The sequence below is a fragment of the Lagopus muta genome, chromosome 15 (assembly GCF_023343835.1).
Source record: "Lagopus muta isolate bLagMut1 chromosome 15, bLagMut1 primary, whole genome shotgun sequence".
Lineage (NCBI taxonomy): Eukaryota > Metazoa > Chordata > Aves > Galliformes > Phasianidae > Lagopus > Lagopus muta.
In genome coordinates, this window is record NC_064447.1 from 15,182,964 (window position 1) to 15,209,015 (window position 26,052).

Sequence of the window (26,052 nt, forward strand, 5' to 3'; positions counted from 1 at the left end):
ACCTCCCACCCTGCCGAGGCCTTGGCGCCAACTGCCCCTTTCGTCTCTCCAGAAACTGTAGGCGGAGACTGCACGAGCGAAAGGCGAGCGCAAAGACTGACGGGAAGTGTGGTTTCTGGGTGCACAGAAGACGCAGATGACTACATTTCCCATCTCTTCCGGGGAGGTCGTGCTGGCGCAATGCACGACGGGCATTGCAGTTCCCGCACCCCTCCTGGTCCGTACTGTGGGACGAGGCCCCGGGCACCTAAAAACTACTAAAATGGCGGGCGGGGAGGGCGGAAGAAGGTGGTACGGCAACTCCGGGAGGCCATACTAAGCTGCGCGTCGGGGCGGCGGAGTGCACGCGGAATCGGCAGAGCGAGTGCTGAGTCGGTGCTGCCGCCGGCTTCTCTCTTACCCCGGACGCTGGGAGACGCTTCACGGCCGCAGAGGCTTGTGGGGCAGCCACAAAATGGAGGCGAACGGGAGCGGCAGCGGGAGCAGCAGCGACTCGGCCCCTGACTGCTGGGATCAGGCGGACATCGAGACGTGCAGCGGCGCCAGCCCGGGTTCCGCCCCGCCGGCCGCGGAGGCCGAGGCCCAGCAGGAGCTGCTTGGAGCGGCGTTCAGCCGGCAGCTGAACGTCAACGCTAAACCCTTCGTGCCCAATGTCCACGCTGCCGAGTTCGTGCCGTCCTTCCTCAGAGGGGCACCGGCGCCCGGCCTGCCGCCACCGTCGCCCCCGCCCGGCCTGCCGCCGCCCCACGGTGAGTGGGACGGGGTGGGCACCGGGATGGGGCCACGTTGGAAGAGCGCGGGGTGACGGCTGCCGGGCCCGGTGCGGGGGAAGAAGGAAAGGGCTGCGCGGGGCCGGGGGGTGGCGCGGGGCCTCTGGAGCGTGGGGGAGCCGGGCTGCGCTGCGCTGGCCTGCGAGGTGGCTCGCAGCCTGGCGGGGGTCAGAAGGCAGCGCTAGGCCCGGAGTGCCCGGGGGTGGGGAAGTCTCGCGCGGGAGAGGGGCTTCGCGAGGGGCGTCACGCGGCTCTGTCTGTCCGGAGGGGCGATAGCATTGCTGTAGGTAGGTTGGTGGTGGCCGCTTGCCCGTCCCCAAAGCCTGTGGGGCCTTAGGGAGGCTTTCGCAGGACCCGGTGGTACGGCAGAGGCGACCTTGTGGGAGGCAGAGCCCTGGTGCGGGTGCTGCGCTCTGTGCGCGGGGGCCCCCCCTTGCCTCATCCTGCCTGCCTTCGCTTGCGAAGGGTCACCCGTGGGGAGAATGAGCCACAGAGCGGTCGTTTTCCTCGGCCTCTAGAGACAGTGATTGATGATTTTGGTGGTGATATGCGTTGTGTTAGTGGGGGAATGGCACTGCTTCTGCCACCAGTGTTTCAGGCATATTTTAAATGTCTTTCTGAAGATCACATCAAGTATCTAACTTTATTCTAACATGAAGATGATAAACAGCTCGGAAGTAATGGAGACTAGCCTGTCTGGCCTATGTCAGTGGACGGACTTGTGATTTGCCCAGCTTTTAATTTTGAAGGGCTATGCAGGCAGCATTAATGCTAGGTTTACTTTGCATATAGGATATTTAAGGAGAGCCTCTTCAATTTCCAGCTCCAAACTGAAGGTTCTTCCAGAAGTCAGACATATTGGTTAGTTTTGTGGCAATATATCAGTGTCACACTTGCAGCTAAGGAGTTTGTGACCTGGTAGAGACACTTTCCTGTGTTCTTTTGTGTGTTTTTTTTTTTTTTTTTTTTTTTTTCTTACTGGCACTTTTCACTTTTTTTTTTCTCTGGCACTTACTGGGATCTACACTCAGCTGATGTTGATAGCTGAATCTGTAACTTTCACATATGATCCTTTAAAATTTACATTACATTAACCCCTTTTCTGTTTTAGAGAAAACATTGATTGTGGGTGTTTTTTTTACAGCTGTTAAGCATTCCTGATCTTTATTGAGAAATGTAGCTTATGTTCTATGTGGGGCAGACAGTATGTCAGTGCACTGAAACATGCTTCAAAGAAGCGCCTTGGACGGACTGTTGGATCTTGTTGAGATTAAATGTGTGTGTTAAGTTTCACTGGTGTGTAAGGCTCACTGTAGAGGTAGAGGAGGAAGTTCGAGGCTGTTCTAAACATGTCATTCAGCTTTAAGTAATATTAAATTCTTCTGTGGTTTTTTTAGCCAACCTTGTACCTAAGTCTTTTTAACTTTGTGATCAGTGCTTTGACTGAAAACTTTTTGGGGTTTTTTAATGTTAGGAGAACTTTTTTTTTTTCCCTTCAGCCACTCTGTAAAGCTTTTTTTCCCCAAGACTTCCAGTATTTTAATAGGATTTGAACTACTTTTCCTCACCTGTTCATTGTATTTATTTCTTTGTGCTTTAATTTTCTCCCCTCTTTTGCTACCTAAAGGGCTTATGGTAAGTTTCTGTCTTTCCAGATACTAAGGGTGACTTTACTGAAAGCTTGTTGTTAATCTGGAGTGATCAGAATAGCCTTTCTTTTTATCTTAGTTGAAGAGTACATTTCCTATATAGTGCTGTGATCTACCTGATTTGAATTCGACTTGCTTCTATATCTTCTTTGAGGTTCATAATTTCATTTTTCTATAATTAGACTTGAGTGTCCTTGAAGTTAAGTAGACAAAAATCTGCTGTTCTTTTCTACTCTTATTAATAAATAAATTATTTTTTCTTAACTGGAGGACTCTATTTGGTGTGGGTTGTTTTTTTTTTTTTGGTTTTTTTTTTTTTTTTTTTCTTCTTCTCCTTTCCAGCTATGATGTACTCAGTTGAAGTAATTGACAGTCTTGTCCTGGCAGGTGTTTTGTATAGAGTGACAACAACTACTTTCCTGAGTAGGAGAACTAGGTGGAGCTGGCTCTGGAAAGAAATCGGGACAACATATTCAGCACCACTGTATAATCATAGGTTACTTTTCAGCAATCAAGTTTGCTTTTGCTTCTGTAGGCAATTAGGTGTTCCATGACATACATTCTCTATTATCCTATGGGGTACAAAAATATTTATTACCTGTACTGAGGACTGTGCAGATACTTCTTTGAATTAAGTAGGACCCATATCTGAACTCTTAAGAAGAATCTAGATAATTGTTTGTCAGCTTAAGTGGCCTGAACCTAAGTTTTAGTAACTCTTTTCTCCTTAGAACTTTCTCTTACTGAGATTTTGAGTTGTGTTGAGATGTTGTCTTTCTTTTGTAATTCAAAGGGTGTTGTAGATTAAGATCAATGTGTAGTATTAGCATTAGGTATAGAGAAATTCCACAGAACTGATTTCACTTATCTGGCAGTTGTATGTCATAGTGTTTCTTTTTACACACAGTAACTCATATTTTTAGTAATTTATCTAAAAATCCTGTTGTGTGTTTAGAGCACTGAAATGATGTTCAGAGGAAAACCATTCAGGGGGTGAAATGCTGCTTTCCTAAAAGTTATGAAGCTTCTGATACCTTCATTCCAAATCATGGTTGTTTTTTTTTTTTCTGCTTTCTTTTGATAGCAAATTGTGTGCTAGTGCTTACTGCTAATGAAATTTCTGCTTGCAGATAGTTTAAGAATCAGTTTAGAATTACTGTTTGATTATAAGCAAAAAGAGTATATTGTTTAAATTTCTGAATCTAAGAAGTGTATCTTTAAAAAAATGTTGTATTTGTGAGGACCTGCTTTTATCAAGTTGTGTCAAAACTCATTTGCTCAAAATCTTTCTGGGAGTTCCATCAGAAGTGTGAAATAGAGGCTTCCAAATTTTCTTTGCGACAGATAGCACAAAGTGCCTTCCAATGAATCGCGTCAAGAACATCTAGAGCGAATTATGCTTCTAGGGGGAAGCTTCTTTTAGGAAAGCTTCTGCTGGACTAGTGAGCTCAACTAAATTAAGGCAAGGTGTGATAGTTAAAATGACAGTATGGTTGTGCTAATGCCTCTAAACGTTCTTGATCATAGATGCCCCTCGCAGCTTTGCTGTTCTGTGACTTATTCTTAGTAAATTTTATTAATGTTGTAAATCAATACTATTGCATTTTTGTTTGTTTCTGTATTAATGCACAAAGGAGCAGTTGCAACACTTTTTTTTTCTCCTGAGAAAATTGAAGTGTTAATAATTCATACCTGAAATCCAAACAAAGTTTATCCAAATGTAACATCAGCAAATGCAGCATCAATTTACATTATTATGGTTATGTTTTTGTCATAGTACTTGAATGTATGTGGGGTTTCTGGTAAAATCTATTGCAGCTCCCTTGCATGGGCTTTACATTGTTAATTTTTACATGTCATTTTTCTGCTCTTCGCTGCTGATTTTGCTTGAACCAGGTGACCGAACTAGAAGATTTCCCAGAGTCCCTTCCCACCTGAATTGTTCAGTGCAGTATGCAGTGCTTGTGCTAAGGAAAAGGTGACAGTGATAAAACAATAAGAGGAGCAAATAGGTATATAATGTAACAGCTGGCGTAGAGAAGGATAACATTGAGCCTTTTGGTAGCACTGGTGCTACTGCTTCTTCTAACACAAGTTATGTTGAACACTTCAAGCAGATTTCTGAATGTACTCAGCAATGACTAATTTAGGCAACTTGCACCTACCTACTGTCTCGAGCAAAGCAGGCACCTGGTTAAAGATTCAATGCCCCTTAGAATGTTTCACACCCTAAATATCCTCAGACTTGTAAATATTGATTTGCAAAGCTTACTCTTGAAATAGTTACGTTCAAGCAGCTGGGCATTCGCAGTCTGTGTATAGGTAGTAGCATCTATCATTTTGGTTTTTCCTGCTCTCATTTTTATTTACTTTGTAGCTGGCTGGAACATTCACGTTTTTCTTTTTTTTCTTTTTTTTTTTTTCTTTTTCCTCTTTAAAACCAGAAACAAAGGGTCTGTAGTATCTACTGCATCTGTTCTGAAGCCTGTAATTTCTAGAGTTGGGTGGAATTACTTCCAAATTGGTGATGTCTTGCTTTGCCCCATTCTGTGTTCTGGGAGGAGGTTCCCCACTGAGAAGGTGGTCAGGTGCTGGAACAGGGGCCGCGTTCCTGGCACGAAGCTGCCATAGCTCAGGGAACATTTGGACAGTGCTCTCGGACATAAGGGTTTGATTTTGAGAGGTCCTGTATGGAGGCAGGAGTTGGACTAAAAGTTTTTTTTCTTTGTCTAAAACTTATAGTTCACTGAGCTAGCATTAAATGGGTTACAAGTTTATGTGGCTTACTCATAACAACTTCTAAGTAGCTACATGATGATAATTTCCACACATAGGGAACTGGTGACACTAGTGTTTGTAATTATTAAATAGCTCATAATTGTAACCTTAACTGTTTATATGAATGAAATTTAGTGCTATCATGTGAATACTAAGACATGGCATAAGTTACATATTAAAAAAAAAAATCTTGACTTACGTTACCACTTGACTGTTTAGAGCATTGGTGTCCTTTATCAGCTACTCTTGATGGCTGACCTGCATAGCCTCTTTCACAGTGGTCAGCGTGGAGAAAGGCTGTATGTCTTGGCACTGCCTTGCAAGATCACCAGCTATAGTGTACGCATGTGCTGCAGTTAGGGTGCCACTCTGGTGTTGGTTGTCAACATCTCAGTTGTCTGCAGGCAGGTAGCCAGCATTGCGTTGTTCCTGTTGGAATAACTCATTAGGCTTGTGGCCTTTGCATGACTCCAGTAAAAGGCAAACTGCTAGGAGCCAGGCTGTGAATTAGATGAACTGTCCTGGAGTCTGTGCATGGTCTGCTGACCATGTCTCTGGCACCCTGAGCTAGCTTACTGATTTACCATATTGAAAAGCATCGTGTTATCTTAAGACTTAGCTGTTTTATCAAAGTGCACACAGAAATAATTTGGAATAATTTTTGCATTCTAGTAGAAGTTCAATTTTAATAAGTCTTGTGTTTTTCTCCAGTTTTATGATGCAACACATACAAGCAAGAGATGCGTGTAGTTGTCCGAAGCTAAGGTGGAAAGGTGGTTTTGTTGTGAAGGAATAAAACTGACAGTGTTTGATCAGTGATGTGTATGATGAAGAGTTTTGTATGAAAGTGGAATTCATACAATTTCAATACAAAAGTTTGCTTTGGACAGGTGACTCAATATTGGAATGTGCTATTTGTATGCATAAATCTTAAGACCTGAGTTTAATTTGGTAAAAATCCATGGGGTATGCAGGATTTTTGTCCTATTTGTTCTATTCCTACAGATTTTGAGATATATTTATGAAAGAGTGGAAATGTTAAGTAGTTGAATTGAGAGCTTGATTTTTTTATTTTTTTTTCCTGATTGTCTGAGAAATCAGTATGTCGTTTCAGCACAGACATTTGGCTGTAAAGAAAGTCTTATTTTTCGCTGTTTTTCTTGAAAGTCACTATAAGCTTTCTTAGACTCAATTGCGAAGAAGCATGTTGGTTTTTTTATAAGATAAACTTAAGGTGTGTGTCCTCACTGAGGAAGGAAAAAAGGTGGGTCTTACTAAGCTAGTGTGTAATAAAATCCTATGAACACAAAGCAACTGGTATTTTTAAATTTTTTTGTGAATGAATATTTTAAATGAATATTACTAAGTCATATTAAAACTGCTCATATATTGGTTCATTTTAAAAGCTAGACAAAACTGTCTCTTCCTCAAGCTGGGTCTTACCATATGAAGCAAGTCAGAGAAGAGAAGAAAGTAATTTTGGATGTAAATGAACTTAGAAAATGACTGCCTGAATTACTTATAGTGAACTCTTGGAGATCTGTGTATTTTAAAATATTGAATATGAAACATTTCATTTAGCTCTAAACTTGTGCTTACAGTATCTTTTGGGTTTTTTTGTTGTTTGGTTGGTTTGTTTTTTTAGAACTAAGAATCTCATTCTGATTCTTCTGCTCTGTAGGTTTGATTTGGACATTTAAGTTTTACTTTGGTGTAATATCCTTTTTTTTTTTTTTTTTTTTTCTTTTAAGTGGGGAACAAACATCATGTAATTCATGGAAGTTTTCATAGTGGTATGACTATTTTGTAAATACATTTTGAACTAACTCAGGTATTCAAATCACAAGTACGGAAGATGATGGGATTCATAAGGTGGGTGTATTTCTTATCTCTAGCCTTCCAGGAATTCCTGGGAAGGAACTTGTTGTTCCAGTTCCAAGGCAACAACAAAACTGCTGTATAGTCTCAGACTTGTGGATAAGACTTCTTTCAAACTTAATTTGTCTCTTTGTGGGTTTTTTTCTGCATTTGTTTTGTTTTTCCACTCTTCATTCTGTTGTACAAACCATTTAATTGACCCCGTATTGGAAGTACCAGCCTGGGTTCTTAACTCTCTCTGCAACAGAGAAATCTGAGTTCTGCTATACGTGGAAGCAGGTTATAGCTTCGCTTTGAGCCATGATAGCAGATTCTATGAAGGTGTTTGCACTGTGGCTCAGGTAACTGCTTCTGAGGATTTACCAGTTACCGCGGAACGGTATCTGCTTATGTGGAGATATTTGCTATTTGTTTATTCTGTGCTTCTGGTAAATGTTCCAGTTCAGATAAAGATGGAGCTCTCATTACTGCTTAGCATGTAAATTTGCCTATAGGACTGTATTTGAACTGTAGTTATGATCATAGAATCATCTGTGTCGGAAAGGATCTTCAAAGTAAGTCCCATTGTCAGCTGGACCTGCCACGTCCCATCTCTAAATCATGCCTTTAGCACCTCATATCCTTCCAGACCAATTAATTAGTTTTTGTGCTCTGGCAAATAGGAAGCAGAAATTCCCAGTGTTGTTCACTTCCTGGTTTAGATAGAGCTTTAAAAAATATTTTCAAAGGTTGAATGACAACTTTATTGGATCTGCTTGTGCAACTTTACCTACTGTACAACAAAAATGCTTCCAAGTACACCACTTGATGTAGTACGTAACAAATGCATCTGTTGTAGTAGGATACAATATAAATTAAGTAGGCAAAGTGAATTCTAGCACAGGTTTTTTTTGTTTGTTGTTGTTTTTTGGAGGTCATCAGCTGTATTTAAAGAGACAAATCATCCTGTTTTTAAAATAGAGCAATTTTTAACTCATTTTTGGGATCATGCATACTGCTTCAGTGAACATTGTTAAAACTTCTTTATTTCTTTCTCTCTCTCTTTTTTTTTTTTTTTTTTATAAACCTTTTTCTGACTAGACTGTGAATTACATGAAGTCTAATGGTCTACCTATAGATAAATGCAACTTTGGACTACCAGTGGATAACTACAACACTTTTACTTTCTTCACTGATTTAATCAGAACCCTAGTAGTTTGTCTTTTCAAGAGGACTAAAGATAAACTGCACACATCCTGTAACATGGTGAACAAGAAATGCAGCTGTTCCTGATTTAGAGTTCGAGGAGGGATGGAGTATAAAGGTGCTGCATAAAACTGAAGTGTTGTTAGCCATACATAAATCCAAGAATTTGAAGCATTACTTAACATTACAATTTCATATCATTTAAGACATGTAATGTCTTTGAAGCCACTTTTCACATAAACTGCATTTTGAATCTAACTAATGTGATGAGAATCCTACCTGAGTTATGCTCACAGGAGAGAACTGAGAATTGTTAAGCTCCATGAAAAAGTGTTAGATTTTCTTTGTGTTCCATTTGCTGTATAGAATATTTTTATAACAGTAGCAAACTGTATTAACCTTAGTTGTTACTTCACTGACTTCCAGAAAATCCAAAAATTGGAAACTTTGTATATCTGCTTGAGTGTATTGGAGAGGTTGGGGTAAGTTCAAAGGGCTGCTTGGAACTTTCCTCAGTTTCCCTCACCTTTAAAGATATTGTGTTACAATGTCTTTTACTGCCCAGGGGAAATGAGCAAGGTTACTTCAGTCTTCTGAATTTGTTCAAAAACATTTTGCTACAGGGACTGTGTGGGGTTTGTTGTCTGCTCGTGCTGTAAATCAGCATCGACTCCTAGGTAGTAAGCCTATTTCAGCTAGATCCAAATTATTCGCTGTCCCCTCCCTCCCTCATGATCTAAATGTTGCTTAGACTGTTTCAGAACTTACAGGTCAAGTGTTTTTCCTTGAATTACTGAGAGAGCCATTGTGTCTGCTCTGTAGTGGCAACTGCAGTGCTCATTCACTGGCTGATAAATTGCTTTGGAGAGCAGATACAGCCAAAAGGTGCCGGGTAGTTCAGTTTTTGATCAGCCCAGCTGCTTCTTTGCCTCAGTAGTTACAGATGCAGTACTGCTGATGCGAAGATGAAGAGTGCAGTGTGGCAACGCAGCTGTTTAAGAAGTAGAATTGCATCCCTTCTCTGGGGGGGTGATTTGTCTTAAAGTATACTTCAGGGCATTTGGTCATTTCCACATAGAGCAAATGACAAATCTGAAACTTTAGACTCAGATTTTTCTTTTCTCATCTTGTTTGTGAGGTACCAGTGCCTAGAATAACCTGCCTTAACCTGAAATTCTTTAGCAGAAGAAAGAAATTACTGAAGGGTGTTTCTTTTCATCACTTAGTGCCTGTTCTTTTTGAAATTGATAAGTCCTATTTTACTTGATTCCTTCACAATGAACTCTCTTAGAGCAGTTTGTATTCCTTTCCTGCCTTGAAGGAGCAGTAGATGTCTTATGTAAGTCTGAGTCCTCTTGTAAAGCATCTACTACTTTGTGTATCAAAGTGACCAGAGTTTAATCAGTGGCTATGGCAATGAAGAATAGGTCTTGTCCCTGCTGCTGTGTGGTGTTAGTGCTGTATGGCATCCATACACAAAATGTATTTATTTTTCTAGTTTGCTTAGATTATGAAAATTAACAGATGGACCTGCTTTCGGGAGTGCTACTCCTCAAGAGAATGAACTCTGTTCCCATCCTTTTTAAACTACTTGTAGATCTTCTCTTTGTGAACAAGTACACAAACACTGTCATGTAACAAGTTTTTCACTGTGGAGAAACTTTGGGAGTAAAATCAGGGGCTTGCTCAAATGACATTGGATTGAAACTAATTCTGCACGTGTAAAATTAGCCTTGTGTTCATATTTAAATTCTGTGCCACCTGCTTACCATGCTTAAGTGGGACGCTTGATTTTTCCCAGTTCTCAAATGGCAATAATAATTCTTGCAAAGAATCTCAAAATAGTCTACTCTTCTGCTTTTACTTACTGTATCAAAGCTTTAAAAGAATGATTTGACCCTGTGGCACTGGGACTCTGGCATGCAGATCAGAAATGATATGATACAGAAGTGTAGGAAACCTTGCTCTGAATGCTTTCTTCTATGTTGCTGTGCCCTTTCTGCTGCTGCTGCTCATGGGGTGTTGTGCTCTGACCCACATTCACCCTGCCTGCAAGCTTTGTCATCTGGATCTCTTCCAGCTTTTCAGCATTGCTCCAGTTTATAGAAGTCTGCAGCAAATGCACAAACAGTGCTAAAGCAAAGAGGCTTAGAATCAGGTCCTTTTCTGCATGTTTTTGTTCTATTAAAGAACAAAAGAAAAACGGTCAAGCTGGTTTTCGTGTTTCTAAACATCAGTTAGATACTAACAGTTAAACCAGCAAGTGTTTCCAAAAAAGATGGATGGGGTATAATACTGTGAATAGAGAAATTGCTTCCTTTAAAATAAGATCTTATTCTAGTGTATCTTTGAGGGATAAGGAACTATTTTCTGAACTGGTATATTATTTTTACAACTTAGAAGGAGCACTCTTTGGAAGTATTCATGCCTGGAGACTATATTTAATGCTGCTGGGTGGTGGGTGGAAGTAGTCTTTTAAATACACTTTTTGAAAGAACGGTCCTTTGTATAAAAGTGTGGAAATTGGTTACAACAGTGTTCTTTGATAAACTTTTTTTCAATGCAGGTTTACCTGTAGAGACTTCTCCAGAAGAGCAGACAGCCTCCTGTGAAGGTAGTTTTTATGTTCTGACAACACAGTACAGCTGCATTAAATACAACTTAATGTGAATATTACAGAGAATCTCACTTTTTAATGTATGTATGATCTTTTTCTAAAATTCATTCAGTGATTATTTAGTGTTAGAGCAGGCTCTGCAAATTACATAAGGTCCAATTGGTTTTTTGAAGGCCATAAAGGTCGCGTGAAGCAGAACTTTTAAAACTGAATAAGGTTGTGTTAAATAGCATAGGGAAGTGCCCGAGCATCTGAACTACACGTTTATTAGTTTACTCTATTATTCTGTGTTCTTGATATTGTTGTGATAATCACACATACTTAATGATTCCTTTTTCCCCCTAGGTTCAAATGCTGCTGTTAACATGGAAATTTCAGAATCTGTTGGTAAGATGAAAGTAGTTCCATTTCACTATAATAGGTTTATAAAATAACCACAACTGTTTTGTTGTTGTGTTCTGTTGTTGTTGTTGTTTTTTGCTGAATCATTGCAAACAAAATTGAAGAGTACTTTACTGAGCCTTTGTGCCTTGGTCCTTTCTAATATTCATCAAGTCTTTATGCTTAGATTAGCAAACTGACCACAAGTATGCACTGACAGATGCAGTTGGATTACATTGGAAAAAGCAGCAACATTTTATTCAGAAGTCATTTTCCATATATGAAATGCAACATATGAAATGGTGATTAATGAAAAATGTTAGTAATATGAATAATCAGAACATGAAAATAGTCTCTTTCTCCTTTTATTTGTATGGCTTTTCAGGAAACTTAAACCATTATCCCTCCCTTTTTCTTTCTAAACATATTTTTCTATGGATTCAGACCAGCATGAATATGTGTTGATTTTCAGAAAATTTTTTTCCCCCAATAAAATTTTTGCTTTATTAAAACAGAAATCTTTTAATTGCCTGTGAAACAGTTTTCTGATATTAGCATATAAGATTGTCCAAAAACTCCTAGTAATAACTATTTCAGAAATGAGCATCTGCCTTTTCAACATAAAAAGATGTTATCAGACTTGATAATCAGTATCTTTTGATTGCATCTTGAGGATTGGGGCTGTTCTCAGTAGTCATTCCTTTTAGTTTCTTGATCTGGTTTAGTATATTTATTTGGTTAATTTTTAGTGGAAAATGGAGAGACAGAGATGTCCCCAGAAGAGTCATGGGATCATAAAGAAGAAACAAGTGAAGCAGAACAAGGAAGTGGTCCAGTAGTGGATGCAGGACCTTCAGAAGAAGGCACTCAGGAAATGATGGAAGAGGAGGAGGAAATACCAAAACCGAAATCTGTGGTAGCACCACCAGGTGCTCCTAAAAAAGAGCATGTAAATGTAGTATTCATTGGGCATGTCGGTAAGTTGTAAGGATGGGAAGTAATGTATTGTATTGTGTATTATCTAGGAAGATTAGAAATTAATTCTGTTTTTCTGTTACAGCTATTCATCCTCCCTTGAGGTTAATAGGCGCATTCATCCTAATAAGGATGTTTTAGAAAAAGTAATTTAAAGCAGGTCTTTCAGGGGAAGACTGGCAAGGATGGGCTTGTCTGAGTTCTCTTGGACACAGTGGCGTTTGTGTTGATGATTTCTCAACTACTTGCTCTTCTGAATGCCAAAGTTACAAATCTGTGATAGTGACTCAAAGGACAGAATCAGAAAATGATGCTTCTTTTCTGTTTGTTATAAATGTTCTCAGGAGGTTCTTACTATTAATAATTGTTAATGAATTTAGAAATTTTCAGCAAATAAAAAATTATGTAACTATAAACAACAGATCAACTTAATACAAGCCTGAAACCTGTAGCATAACATCCCATTTGAATAGTTTCAACAAGCTCCAGAAAAATCTTGTGATATCAGAAGTACAAAAGGACTATTGAATCATGGGTCCTATATTTTTACATGTGGAATCTCTTAGCACTTTAAGTGTTGTAACTTAGTCTTCAGGTAAATTCAGAGCAGAGTTGCACAAAAGTGAGGCAGTGGTCAGAGGTACATCCCTATTTTAAGGGCAGCCTCTAGAAATTAGTAGAAGAGTGAAGGGTAGCAAGGAAAGTGGTTTTGCAAGAGCTTCATACGCAAGTTTACCCCATGCTGTTGCTGGTCCCTTTTGTTGAGTTTTCGTTAGTTACAAATGATGCTATGTTGATATGTATTAAAGCATTATTTTTTTATTTATTGTGAATGAATTGACAGTTAACTCATGGAAAAAAGGGAAACAGAGATGCTTCAAAAAATCAGTTGGATTAAATCTAGGAATTGTATCTTTGGAAGCAAGTTAGATGACTTTGATCATAATTGCTTTCTCTTTTCCCCTAGGATTTTATTTTAAATTGTGAATGACTTAACATTTTTATGTTTGTTTTTTTGTTTAAGATGCTGGCAAGTCAACTATTGGAGGACAAATAATGTAAGGAAACTCAAATGAAATTTTTAGATTTGCTGTTCTGTTTTGTGAATTATAATGCATTAAGTAAAATAAGTTATGTTCTTTCTGAAGTTAATCAGCAGACTAATATTTTTTTTATGATGAAGCATCACTCTGTTTATTGTCTTTGAAGGTTTTTGATTTCAGCTGATCTAACCTTAAGAGTTTCAATTTATGGAAACAACTGCAAAAGCATGCATTATTAAATGGGGGAAAGACCCTCAATGCTTTTTTTTTTTTTTTTTTTTTCAGAATGAGACTATTTTTCATTATGCTTCTTAAATTATTTGTGTTTGTTAACTTCATCCTTTTCATGAGAATTTAAAAAAAAAAAAATTGCTTATTCCCTGTGTTAACACTGGCAGGCTTAACTTGATTTAATTTGATTTTAATCAGATTTAATTGGATTTAAAATGTAAAATTAAAATGGTAATTTAAAAAGTCTATTTTAAAAATAGTGCATAGAAAATGCAGTATTTTATGGTATATAAGTAAATAAGTGCAGCTTGATCTTTATGGTTTGTCAGAAACAAGAAATGGAATGTGGTGCATGAAGAAATAAATGCTATCCTGCTGATGTGAAGTATTTCTAGGATTTTAAAGTAATTTTCTCAGCATAGGAGAGAGGTCTTTGTCTTGGCATTTTCATCTTGTTTTGTTTTAACAAAATTGGAATGTTGGAGCTGTCATGCTGCGTTTAACCTTGTAGTTCGTACAAGAGCAAATTAGCGTTTTGTTGTCTGACTGTTTGTTCTCCATGTACGAGGAAATTTCTGTTCTTAATGCTCCTACCGGTGTGCTGGGCTCCTGAACGGCTTGTTGGGCTTTGTTTTGTTAGATTTTTTGGTAGGAATTTTTCTGTGGTCTTTCATTTTTATAGAACATCACTTTGTTATAGGGGGCTGGGAAGGAAAAGGGTGCATGCCAAGATTGTCATTAGTGTTCTATTTACTGTTGCTGATTTTTCCATTGTAAACTAAGCAGATTACCATTATTAGAAGATAAGTTGGAAGTATGTGAGTGAAAAAGCTGAATGTTGTGATGTTTTAAAACTGTACGCTCCTCATCAACCTGTTTTGGTAACTGAAAGTTCTCTGCTAAAATAATAGATTACTTTCTATGTGTAGAAAGAACGAGACAAAAAAGTATTTTCCTTTAAATTTTAGAGATGTTTCACTTCATTCTTTTTCTTAGTTTCTCCTATCTCCAATATGTAAATATCAGATGTAGTTTCTTTTCAAGACTTGTTACTGCAGAGCATTATACATGTAAGCTTACAAAAGATATTTATCTGTCATAAAGCAGTGATGGTGTACTTCCTACAAATAACTGTGTGGCCTCTTCTGGAGAAAAAAATCCACTGTTATTCACATCAGATTGATCCAATTCTTCAAAATAATCTGTAGGAATAGTATAACTAACTATTTGGAACTACATTCCTGTTTATGTAAAATTACTTTTTTTTTTTCCCTCCCTCTTTAGGTATTTGACAGGAATGGTTGATAAAAGAACACTTGAAAAATATGAAAGAGAAGCTAAAGAAAAAAACAGAGAAACCTGGTATGAAACTGATTGAAGATAATAGCATCCTGTTTTCTTTGCATTGTGATGAAAATGAGAGTTTTTTCATCTCTGTTCCTATTGGACTTGCTTCTTGCTGAAATGGGTTTGGACTGGGAGGGGAGGAACCTCTTGTTTTCTTCCAGCACTGCTTTATCCAGGGCTATGTTGAACAGTGCAATTCACATTGAAACAGGTTTTATTGCTTTTTATTTTCCCTTTTTATCTTTTTTTTTTTTTTATCTTAGAACCATGCCTAGTTGTCTGGTAAAAGGAATACAAAGCAGATGCTTTTTTCAAACATCTTTTGTGTTTATTCAATTTGTGTCTTTCACCTGTAAACAGCAGAGAGGGACCTAAAAGATTGAGATCAAAATTGTCAGTGTAGAAGGTACGAGAAAAGATCAAGTGGATAGTTCTGGCATTAACATTTATTTGTATGAAAAATGAGAGAGCACATGGGGTCTAGTGTTCTGAAGTTTCTACCAGGCAAGACGATGCTGTCATGTATAGATTTTTGGGGTCTTGTTTGTAGTGTGTTTTTTCTTTGTTTGTTTATTGTATACACACACGGAGCATGTATGGCAGCCTGTGTTCTCTGTCAAACATCTCCTGGAAAATTGATTTTACTTCGAACCTTTTCATTTTTAGCTGTCACAGGGAAATGGGGAGTTGGAACAGCAGCAGCCAAAAACTTTCTTAGCAAGAGAACAGCAGTGGAACTCTCTAGGAGTGGGCATTGACCTGAATTAACTGTATTATATGAGAGGGGTAGAAAGGGTGTCGTGTGTTATTTTTTATCAAGCAAGCATAATTTCCCCTGTTGGAATTTGGCCATGATAATGAGTATTTAGGAACATTTCTAAATATTGATGGCCAACTTGGACACAGATTTTCTTTTTTTTTTTTTTTTTTTTTTTTTTTTTTTTTTTTTTTTAAAGAGAGTAGCAATTGAACACTATTTTTATTCCTTAAAGTACATCCTGATATACAACAGAAAATACTGCGCGTCTGTCGTTACTGGAGATCTTGTTTTGCATGTTGAGAGTCTTGAAACTTGAACAATCTCACTTTATGATTTAAAAAATAAATACACTTCAGTGCAGTTCAAATTTCAAAGATACATTTCCTTTCTTAAAAACCAAAGTGCAAAAGAAGCTTTGTTATCCAGTTACCATGCATTGGTTTCCTGTTTGACTTCTGTAAGCTGAGAAAAACTTGACCTGTAACTTGACTGAAATCTTCCAGCCATGGTTTACAACAGCATAAGATCATGTGCACTGTTGCTATCTAGCTCACTATGTAGACTTCAGTGAGTAACAAAAAACCTAGCTTCTCCCTAGGGAAGAGTGTGATTGTGTAACTGTAATTCCCAGTATTTAGTGCATCCTCTGACTCCTGTTCATTGAGCTGAACATAATGTCTGTGAGTTACATGGTCCCTGAAGTTCCATCTCTTGATTACTGCTCAGCTGAGTTAGCAACTATCTCTTTAGAAATCATCAAGACAATAGAAAAGTTAAACTAAGCTGCAGTTAACACTTAAAAATAACTGTTTTTAAGCCAGTTCAATTATTACTACTTATTGAGTGTTACTTGGATTCTCTCTCTTCTGTTCATCGATTTTTTTTTTTTTTTTAAATATTTTTATTTTTAAATCCTGAAATAAAAATCTTTTTTTTTGACAGTTTATTCTTCACTTCGTTTGTCTAAACTTAACTCCAACATCTATTTCAGCCAACTTCTGCTTAATTTTGAAGCAAAAAAATACTTGCAAATCAGAACTGTTAATCATGTTCAAAAAGGGAATGGTTTTGTGTTCGATCCACACAAGTTTGTTTTTCAAACTTGAGGGAAGCTCAGTGCTGTAGTATTTGCGGTTAGATCATACCTGGAGAACTTAGGAATTGAAAACCGTTGTTCAGAATTGCACAGGTTTATGTGTAGGACAGCTAGCACTGGGCAGTAAAACTCAAATAACATTCTAAAAAGTCACTATTGGTGTTGAAAATGCTTTAGTTTGGTAGTGTTTATGTGATTAAGAATTGTTAAGGGAAAAAGAAATTTTATGATAAGCAAATGTTCATACTTAAATAAAAATTAATATAAAAACAATGTGTTTTTTGTAGGTACCTTTCATGGGCCCTAGACACAAACCAAGAAGAACGTGACAAAGGTAAAACAGTGGAAGTAGGTCGTGCCTACTTTGAAACTGAGAAGAAACACTTCACTATTCTAGATGCTCCTGGGCATAAGAGCTTTGTTCCAAATATGATTGGTGGAGCTTCTCAAGCTGATCTTGCAGTGCTGGTAAGGTCAAATTAGGCTGTTCTGTTTTGGATGTATTGTGGAATTTTGCTTTTGACTTACTTTATTTACTCATTTGGTTGGCTAAAGTAGCCAAAATTTAAAAATCTGAAGTATCTTTTGGAGTAACTGAAGAGCTTTTTAAAATAGTTCACAATTACCGTGTGGTTTTTATATACATTAGTGCAGAAACTGATGGATAATATTCAGGCTATACCAGTATATTTTCCAAGCTTTTATCAATTTTGACTACCAAAGTTATTTTGGATTAAGGTAATATTGTCCATTGTCTGTTGTTCTACTGAGAGAACTGTAGAGCTTATTATTAAAATATGCACTCTTAACTAGGTTATTTCTGCAAGAAAAGGAGAGTTTGAAACTGGATTTGAAAAAGGTGGACAGACGAGAGAACATGCCATGTTAGCAAAAACAGCAGGTGTAAAACATTTAATAGTTCTTATTAATAAAATGGATGATCCAACTGTAAACTGGAGTAATGAAAGGTGAGTTTAACATAACAATGAAAATGTCATCAAAAGATATCAAAATAAGCTATTTTTTAACTTATTTTGTCTTTTTTTTTTTTTTCTGGAAACCTTGAAACTTTATACTGAACTTGAGAGGAAATTTTGCTTTCTGTAGTTTAATTTGCCAGTTCTTGATTGCTTGGCCATGTGTCTGTTAAACTCCTAGCTTAGGTTTGGTGAGAACAGCATTTCCCTAGAGATGTTTTTGTAGTGATGGCTTACAGTTCTTCCTGCAATAAGAATAGCTGTCAGAGTACCTGTCATGCTGTCAAGAATCATGAAAGTTTTTGAGGAAAGCTATCAGGGATTATGCAACCTTACATCAGTTTGGTGTGCTACTTGAATAAGGCAAGGCCAATTGTTCTCTCTTGGTTGTGCCCCAACCTTCCTAGAATTTTTGACGTTACTGAATTCAGCAGAAACCAAAGGGAACAAGCATAATAGAAACAGCATTGTCTTGTGAAATGATATAGAATACGGGAAGAAACAAAGACATCAGTAGCATGAAAGCCTGCAGAATGATCTCAGTAGCTATCTACTTTGTCTGTCCTGGTATCTTGCCCTGTGCCTCTTGCTTAAAAGTTTATCTGGTATGTGCTGCTGTTTATCCATCCATTAATTGGTCAGTGGGAGAAAACTAGTTGTGCTCTATGGAGCAGAGGAATAAGGGAAATAGGCACTACTCAGTTGTACTGAAAGACTGGGGAGAAAATGCAGTTAGCCCACTGAGATTTATTAGTTTTGCTGTTTACAAAATAACTGCTGAGAATTTAAATAAGGCTGATTTTGTTGTTATGTCATGTTTGAAAAATTCAAGTTTTGATGTACTGCTCATTTCAAATAGATACGAGGAATGTAAAGAGAAACTGGTTCCATTTTTGAAGAAAGTTGGCTTTAATCCCAAGAAAGATATTCATTTCATGCCCTGCTCAGGACTCACTGGAGCAAATCTTAAGGAACAGTCTGAATTCTGTCCTTGGTATATGTATGTATCTTAAATTCAATGGCTTGCATATTAGTTACATTTCAATAGGAATAAATGCTACAGTGAAAGTTGGAAGTATAGCTTGGCGTATTATATCTGTGTTTAAGAATTATTGGCTGAAGTACTTGAGGAAGTATGAGTATGGCAGGAAGAACATGGAGCCCATGTAATTAACTGAACATGAAAGCCATAAAAGGTTGGAGTTAGCAGATTCTGTAAAAGTATTAGTATTTATTAAATTTTGCCTTTGTGGAATTAAATGCCTTACTACCATTTCAGATTATCAGTGATTGCATACGTTGCTAGGATGAGTAACTGTTTTGATGTGAAGTTTGCTTGAAACTGTATTATAATTAGTGACAAGCCACAAATAGGAGTACTAGACATCATATTTTCCAGTATACTTGATAGCAGTTAAAACATTAACAAAAATCATATTTGAAACTATCTGATGGGTTTTGACTATTCAAAACATACTAAGTGTATTGAGCAGGATTGTCAAGGGAATAATGTGTAAAATATACCTAAAATGTTACATAACCATGTGCACTTCCTAGGTATAAAGTGTTAGCTTGGGCGATGTGAACACTAATGATGGGATGTTATGATGGATACAGCTATCTATTAGAGGGCACAGTGATCAACAATAACATATGAAAATATTTCCCTTTGCATTTATTCACTCTGAGTATTTTTTTAAAATAGATGGGTGCTTGTATAATTAAAATTAATGCCTTCTGCTTTTAGTGGATTACCATTCATTCCATATCTGGATAACTTGCCAAACTTCAACCGTTCAGCTGACGGACCAATCAGACTGCCAATTGTGGATAAATATAAGGTACAAATTAAAATGATAGTATTGAAAAGATAAGTGGTTTATTTTCAGAAAGCAGTAAATTGACTATTGTTTTTCTAGAGGGTATTGTTTTGTCTTTCCAACTGTGGAATAATGACAGAGACATTAAGACTCCTAATCTGTAATGTTTTGTGAGAACAGTTTCCAAAACATCAAGTATTGCTGTGCTCTATAACTTCATAGGGTTAAGTAATTACACTTTTCTAAGTATTATAAAGCAGACTCTTGAGGAAAAAAATGATTTTAATTTTTAATGTACCAATTTATTTTCATGAAGGATATGGGCACTGTGGTCCTTGGAAAGCTGGAATCAGGCTCAATTTGCAAAGGACAACAGCTTGTGATGATGCCAAACAAGGTATGGTAAGGTTTAGATATTTAGAAAATATTTCTACTCTGAAAACAGCTTGATTCTTAAATGTATTCATTCACTACTTTTAAATCAGAACAATTTCTATTCAGTTGAGAGGAATTAAAGACTCAAGTAACAACTGACGTTCCTAGGTGTACACATACATGTATGTGTGTCATTCATTTCCTTAGCATTCATAATTCACATTATATCTTTTTTTTGTAAACTAAATCACTAGTGCTACAAACAAACAGTTTATTTAAAGTGTTTTGTGTTGTATTTATTAGAGGGCCCACAAAAAACCTAAGGATGGCTCTAGTTAAGAGTAGGTTATGTAGGTAGGCTGCTGTTACTTAATGTAAAATTGTTATTTGAAATCATTGTGTTGACCTGAAGAGAATATAAAAATGAAGAATTTGAAAATATAGTTTGGGAGATAGAGAAGACTAGTGTACTAAAATAATGGTTGTGTTTGCTTCCCTTACTGAACCTTACCTCCCTTCCCTTTCCTTCCCTTCTTACAAAAAAAGCGAAAAGGAAATTTTGCTCTTAACTATTTGTCATCTTGTTTAACCTGGCACTTTTTCCAGTTCTATACACTGAGGCAGTTTGCTATAAAATGTCTTGATACTCAAATGTACAACACATCTATAGCTAACTGAAAGCTGGTATTTCTTAATCAAAGTATCACAGAATCAACAGAATCACCTGGGTTGGAAGGGACCCCAAGGATCATGTAGTTCCAACCCCCCTGCCTAGCAGGGCCACCAAACATACACATTCAGATCAGGTTGCCCAGGACCCTGTCCAACCTGGCCTTGAACACGTCCAAGGACGGGGCATCCACAACCTCCCTGGGCAGCCCGTTCCAGGGCCTAACCACTCTCCTAGTAAAGAACTTCCCCCTAACATCCAACCTAAATCTTCCCTCCTTCAACTTAAAACCATTTCCCCTAGTCCTGCTGTTGTCAGCCCTCTTGAAGAGTTTACTCCCCTCCTGGGTGTAGGTTCCCTTCAGGTATTGATAGGCTGCAATGAGGTCACCCCGCAGCCTTCTTTTCTCCAGGCTGAACAAGCCCAACTCCCTCAGCCTGTCCTCATAGGGGAGGTGCTCCAGCCCCCTGATCATCTTAGTCACCCTCCTCTGGACCCTTTCCAAAATCTCTCTGTCTGTCTTGTACTGAGGGCTCCACACCTGGACACAGTACTCCAGATGGGGCCTCACAAGAGCCGAGTAGAGAGGGACAATCACCTCCCTGTCCCTGCTGACCACCCCTCTCCTGATGGAGCCCAGGATCCCATTTGCCTTTCGAGCTGCCAGAGCGCACTGCTGGCTCATGTTCAGTCTCTCGTCCATCAGGACCCCCAGGTCCTTCTCTGCCGAGCTGCTCTCAAGGACCACTCCTCCCAGCCTCTACAGGTGCCTGGGGTTCTTCCGGCCCAAATGCAAAACCTTGCACTTTGCCATGTTGAACCTCATTAGGTTCACCCGAGCCCAGCTTTCCAGCCTGTTGAGGTCCCTCTGAAAGTACGTCAGCTTCAGTAAGATTACTTAAGATCACTTAAGCTTTCTTAAGGTCGTTTAACAGACAACAGCTTTTTATAAAACTACTGCTTGTTATTTTGGGGTTGAGTGGAGAAAATAAGAGATTCTAAATGTGTTTAACCAAACTATTAGAGAATTTTTATTCAGGAAATATCCAGTGTTTTTAATGACATTCTTCTTTTATTAGTTGCTTTTGCAGTTAATGAGTATTTAACCTAAGCTTCAGGAACTTTTTCTGAAAAAGCTCCTATGTTTTATATTGGCTAGTAACACACACACACACAATTAGAAGAGACATTACAGCATATAGAAAGATCAAGGAAATAAGTTTTTATTTCTTCTTAGAGCGTTCGTGAATCTGTTTTTTGGAGAAGATGATAAAAATAGATCCTGTAGAATTCTGATACTGAAGGATTTCATGGATCACATTTGTATTCAAGCTATTTCATTTGGAATGTAATGACTGCACAACAATATAGGTTGCATTCTCCTTAGTTAGCAGTTTGCATCTATTGTCCCTCTCATATCTTAGTAAATTTTTTGAACTAATTTTATTTTGAGACATAGTGGATATATTTTGAAATCTGCTTTCTTTCTATTAAACATATGATATAGAATTATATGAAATAAAATCTTTTTGAATAAATACACTGCTTTGAAATCTAATGACTCATCACTCAAATGTTTTGTTTTTTGAAGCTTACAAAACTGAATATAATGGAATTAAATGATAATGAGTTTATTTATTGAAATCCTGTTATACTGAAGTGATTTTGTACCAGACTAAACTATTCATAACAGAAAACTGCATTTTTTTGCCTAAAGCACAACGTGGAAGTTCTTGGAATCCTTTCTGATGATGTAGAAACTGATTCAGTAGCCCCAGGTGAAAATTTAAAGATCAGACTGAAGGGAATTGAAGAGGAAGAGATCCTGCCAGGATTTATTCTCTGTGATTCCAACAACCTGTGTCATTCTGGACGCACGTTTGATGCCCAGGTAGAATAATTAACATTTGATTGCTGTGTAAGTGGGTAAAAAGCATCAAAATATTTTGCCTGTTCCACCAAACCTAATTTTTAGCAGTTTCATTTGAGACCTCTCATTTGTTATTGTATCTCTAAACTAACTGACAATAATATACAAAGCTATTCTGACCTCATCAGTCTGAGTTTAAAAAATGTTGTTTGTTTTGAATGTAACTTAGTTAAGTTTTATACACCTATAACGTGGAGAACAGGATCTTGTCAAATCAATTCTTCAGTTAGAAACAACTTAGTCATCTCCAAGTCTTCATCTAACAAAGAAGTTATGCTTGTGTGTTGAATTACATTTTAATAGTTAATAGAAGAAAAGGAGAAATGAACTTTTTTTTTCTTACAGATAGTGATAATTGAGCACAAATCCATTATCTGCCCAGGTTACAATGCTGTGCTGCACATCCACACCTGTATTGAAGAAGTTGAGATAACAGTAAGTTGTGATATGAATCTAGTCAATGTACTTACTGGGGTGAAGAGTTCTCTAGAGTGACTAATGAAACAAAGTTCCAAAAATGGCTGTAGCTGTTAGCACAGATCTTCAGTGAAGATGGATTATTTTATGCAGTAAGTCTTAAAAGAAATAACGACTGCTTTAGCATTCACAGCTATTAATAATACTAAATATTATTTCCTCTTTTACAGGCCTTAATCTGCTTGGTGGACAAAAAAACAGGAGAAAAAAGTAAGACACGGCCTCGCTTTGTGAAACAAGATCAAGTATGCATTGCTCGTTTAAGGACAGCAGGAACTATCTGCCTTGAGACATTCAAAGATTTCCCTCAGATGGGTCGCTTTACCTTAAGAGATGAGGGTAAGAGTGCTGCAAAAATACAGTTATTACAAATAGATTGTGCATGACAATGAAGCATTGCCAACATCTAGTTGAAATTACTGTGTCTGTGTAACAGCAGAAAGTAAATAAAAATTATTGTTGGTTGAAGTGCTAGAATTTAGTATGTTTTATGTTAGAGGAATAATTTACAGAAAGGTACGCTGTTGAGATAAAGGGCTGAATTTGAAGAACTATGAGCACTGTTCTCCTAATGCATCCTGGAATGTCTACCCAGGATACAAATATCATAGTATCTCTACTGAGAGACCAAAAAGATACAACTGTTATCTTTAAAAGAAATAAACAGATCTGGCAGAAGGATTCAGCTTTGCATTCTGCTTAACTGGATACAGAGCACACTTTCCGTGATCTGTAATGTATGTTCTAACATGAAAACAACAGGTTTTACTATTTCTATTTACTCTTTTATAGTACTTCTAAAATATATTGGTGCTTTCATCATGCAGCACAGAAATTTATCATCTGTATTATTTCTGGTACACTGGACAGCCTGTGTTTCTGGCGAAAGCTTTTGTGCTCGTAAGAGATTGCGCATATTTTTTTCCACAATGTATGTAACTGTGGTGTTTGTCTCCTTGGTTTAGGTAAGACCATTGCAATTGGAAAAGTTCTGAAACTGGTTCCAGAGAAGGACTAAGCATTTTTCTCAATGACCCCCGCGTAATACTGTGAGGAAAATCGACTCTGCAGAAGCCTACTTCACTCCGCCTTCTTATTTTCTGCCCATTAATTAACTTCTCCCCATATTTTGCAAAGACAAATTTCACAGCAAAGGTCCACATTATGTCAGCTTTCTCATATTGAGAGCTCTGCTATGCCACTGAATTTCCCCCCCCAATTTTTTTTTCTCCCAAATTCTGCTTCCTTGGAAAGATTCGGCAATAGCTTTGTAGTCATGTGGACATAATTGCCTATAATTACGAAATTCTAATGGATTTTTAACGTTTAATTTCCCCTGACATATAAAGACTTTTTTTTTTTTTCAAGGCAGATAATTCAGAGTGTGCGAGTGTGTGTGCACATGTTACAAAGATGACTACCATGTTAATAAAAACTATTCAATTTGAAATCTTTTTCAGTATTTGAATTGCTTTTGAATAATGTTTTTTATCCAAACAATTGCATTAGCTTTTTAACTGTCCAGTAACCAGATATTTGGATACTTGGATTTTTCTAAACTTCTCAGCCTCCCCACATGCACAGTTTTAAATGAGGCAATTAGGCACTCAACCAAGTTTGTAATTAGATAATTCCTTTTGCCCCTTTCCTTCGCTCAGTGCATCTTTAAAATTAAAAACATTTGTGCTAATGTGGCACTTTCACTAGTTTTACATTTATTAATATTTTCAGCAAATTTAGGTTGACTTAACATCACTATTAGACACAGTCAATTTTGCAGACTAGAACTACATATTGTCTTTATAAAAATCCAGCATTTTAAAATTCTTATCTGCAGAGAATTCCAACAACCGGTAAATCAGTGAAATTGCAAAAACAAAAATTGGTGGCAGTAGAGTGCCTACTAATATTTGTAAGAGCTGCATTTTGTGGGAGAACTGGGTCGATTAAAATGTGCCAGTTATGTAAGTTATTCAGTTTGTCCTGTCTTTAATTTACAGGGCTTGGATAATCCTTGCTGTTTGAAAGTTCTGAGGGAGAAAGACTATTTAAATCCCCAAGAGTTTGCACATATTGAAATATAGGAGGGTCAGAATCAATCATAGACTGTAAACTTGCATATCAAAAAGCAATGTAAGGACAGGTGACCTTTTTCTTGGGAAGTGAGAAGTGAAACTGGTTCAGCGTAAATCTTACTCTCAGTACAACCTGAAGGAGCTGCAGAATTAAACCCTATTTAGCTGCACTTTTAAGGTGGACTGTCTACAATTGCGATCCTGATTCTAATGATCAGGATGAAGGCTTTTTTTTTTTTTTTTTTTTTTTTAATTTTCCAGAGTATTAGTAGGAAGTAGTAAAAGGTATATTCAGAGCTTCTTCAGAAGGCCTTGAACACTTTCAGTTGTATAATTGTGGCAAGGCCGCCCCTTCTCCCAAAAGTTCACAATCAAGTGACTGTATCTGAATTTACAGAACTCAGAACTGAAACAGATTTACCCTTTTGGGGTTTTTTTGGTTTGGGTTTTTTTTTTTGTTTTGTTTCTTTGTAACTGTGGAATTCCCATTCATTTCACTTACAGCTACATTGTATGGACAGAAGAAGTTATTGTCCTTCAGTTTCATTTGAGTACACTTGTAGCTACCGTAATGCATGGAATTGAAATAAATTTTATTATGTCTGCAAATCTCTGGGCTTTTTTTTTTTTTTTTTTTTTGTAGATCAGAGTTTAAAAGTACCTTCCCCCCCCCCCCCCCCCCCCCATTAAGTTAACAAAAACCGTAATTCCTTATTTCTTAAACTAATGAAGAAATTAAAAGCCAAGGAAAATTACTCTTTTTCTTATTCTAGATTAATTTAAGATTTCTACAAGTCTTGTATTTCTTTCTCGAAGCAAGCTCATGAATTTAAAATTTACTACTAGTAGTGGAGAATATGTAATTCCTAAATTGCTAGAACTCTTAGTTTTTTTGTTGTTGTTGTTCAAATGCATTTCAAGACTATGTGGTGCTCCAGTGGAATTTTTCTCTTTACTGTAAACTTAATGAGGATTTGTAAAACTTCACTACATTGAGGCAGGAGTTAGTATTTATTAG

The 26,052-nt window shown here is 37.4% G+C and overlaps 1 protein-coding gene across 1 annotated transcript; it reads left to right on the forward strand.

Annotated features, from left to right (window-relative positions):
* The first annotated feature begins 300 nt into the window (after positions 1–300).
* Positions 301–24,931, forward strand: GSPT1 (G1 to S phase transition 1). Its single transcript, XM_048961825.1, has 15 exons — positions 301–749; positions 10,827–10,874; positions 11,223–11,264; positions 12,008–12,235; positions 13,258–13,291; positions 14,792–14,869; positions 16,998–17,178; positions 17,524–17,678; positions 18,547–18,687; positions 19,435–19,528; positions 19,824–19,904; positions 22,270–22,443; positions 22,828–22,917; positions 23,130–23,298; positions 23,925–24,931. The coding sequence occupies exons 1-15, from the start codon at positions 455–457 to the stop codon at positions 23,975–23,977; spliced, it is 1,863 nt and encodes a 620-aa protein (XP_048817782.1). The 5' UTR covers positions 301–454; the 3' UTR covers positions 23,978–24,931.
* Positions 24,932–26,052: the final 1,121 nt, after the last annotated feature.

Excerpts from the sequence above, each read along its gene's own strand:
- GSPT1 (XM_048961825.1), top strand. The coding sequence starts at position 455 with ATGGAGGCGAACGGGAGCGGCAGCGGGAGCAGCAGCGACTCGGCCCCT. Across the intron at positions 11,265-12,007 it reads GGAAATTTCAGAATCTGTTG|TGGAAAATGGAGAGACAGAG; the intron begins GTAAGATGAAAG and ends GTTAATTTTTAG. Across the intron at positions 19,905-22,269 it reads TTGTGATGATGCCAAACAAG|CACAACGTGGAAGTTCTTGG; the intron begins GTATGGTAAGGT and ends TTTTGCCTAAAG.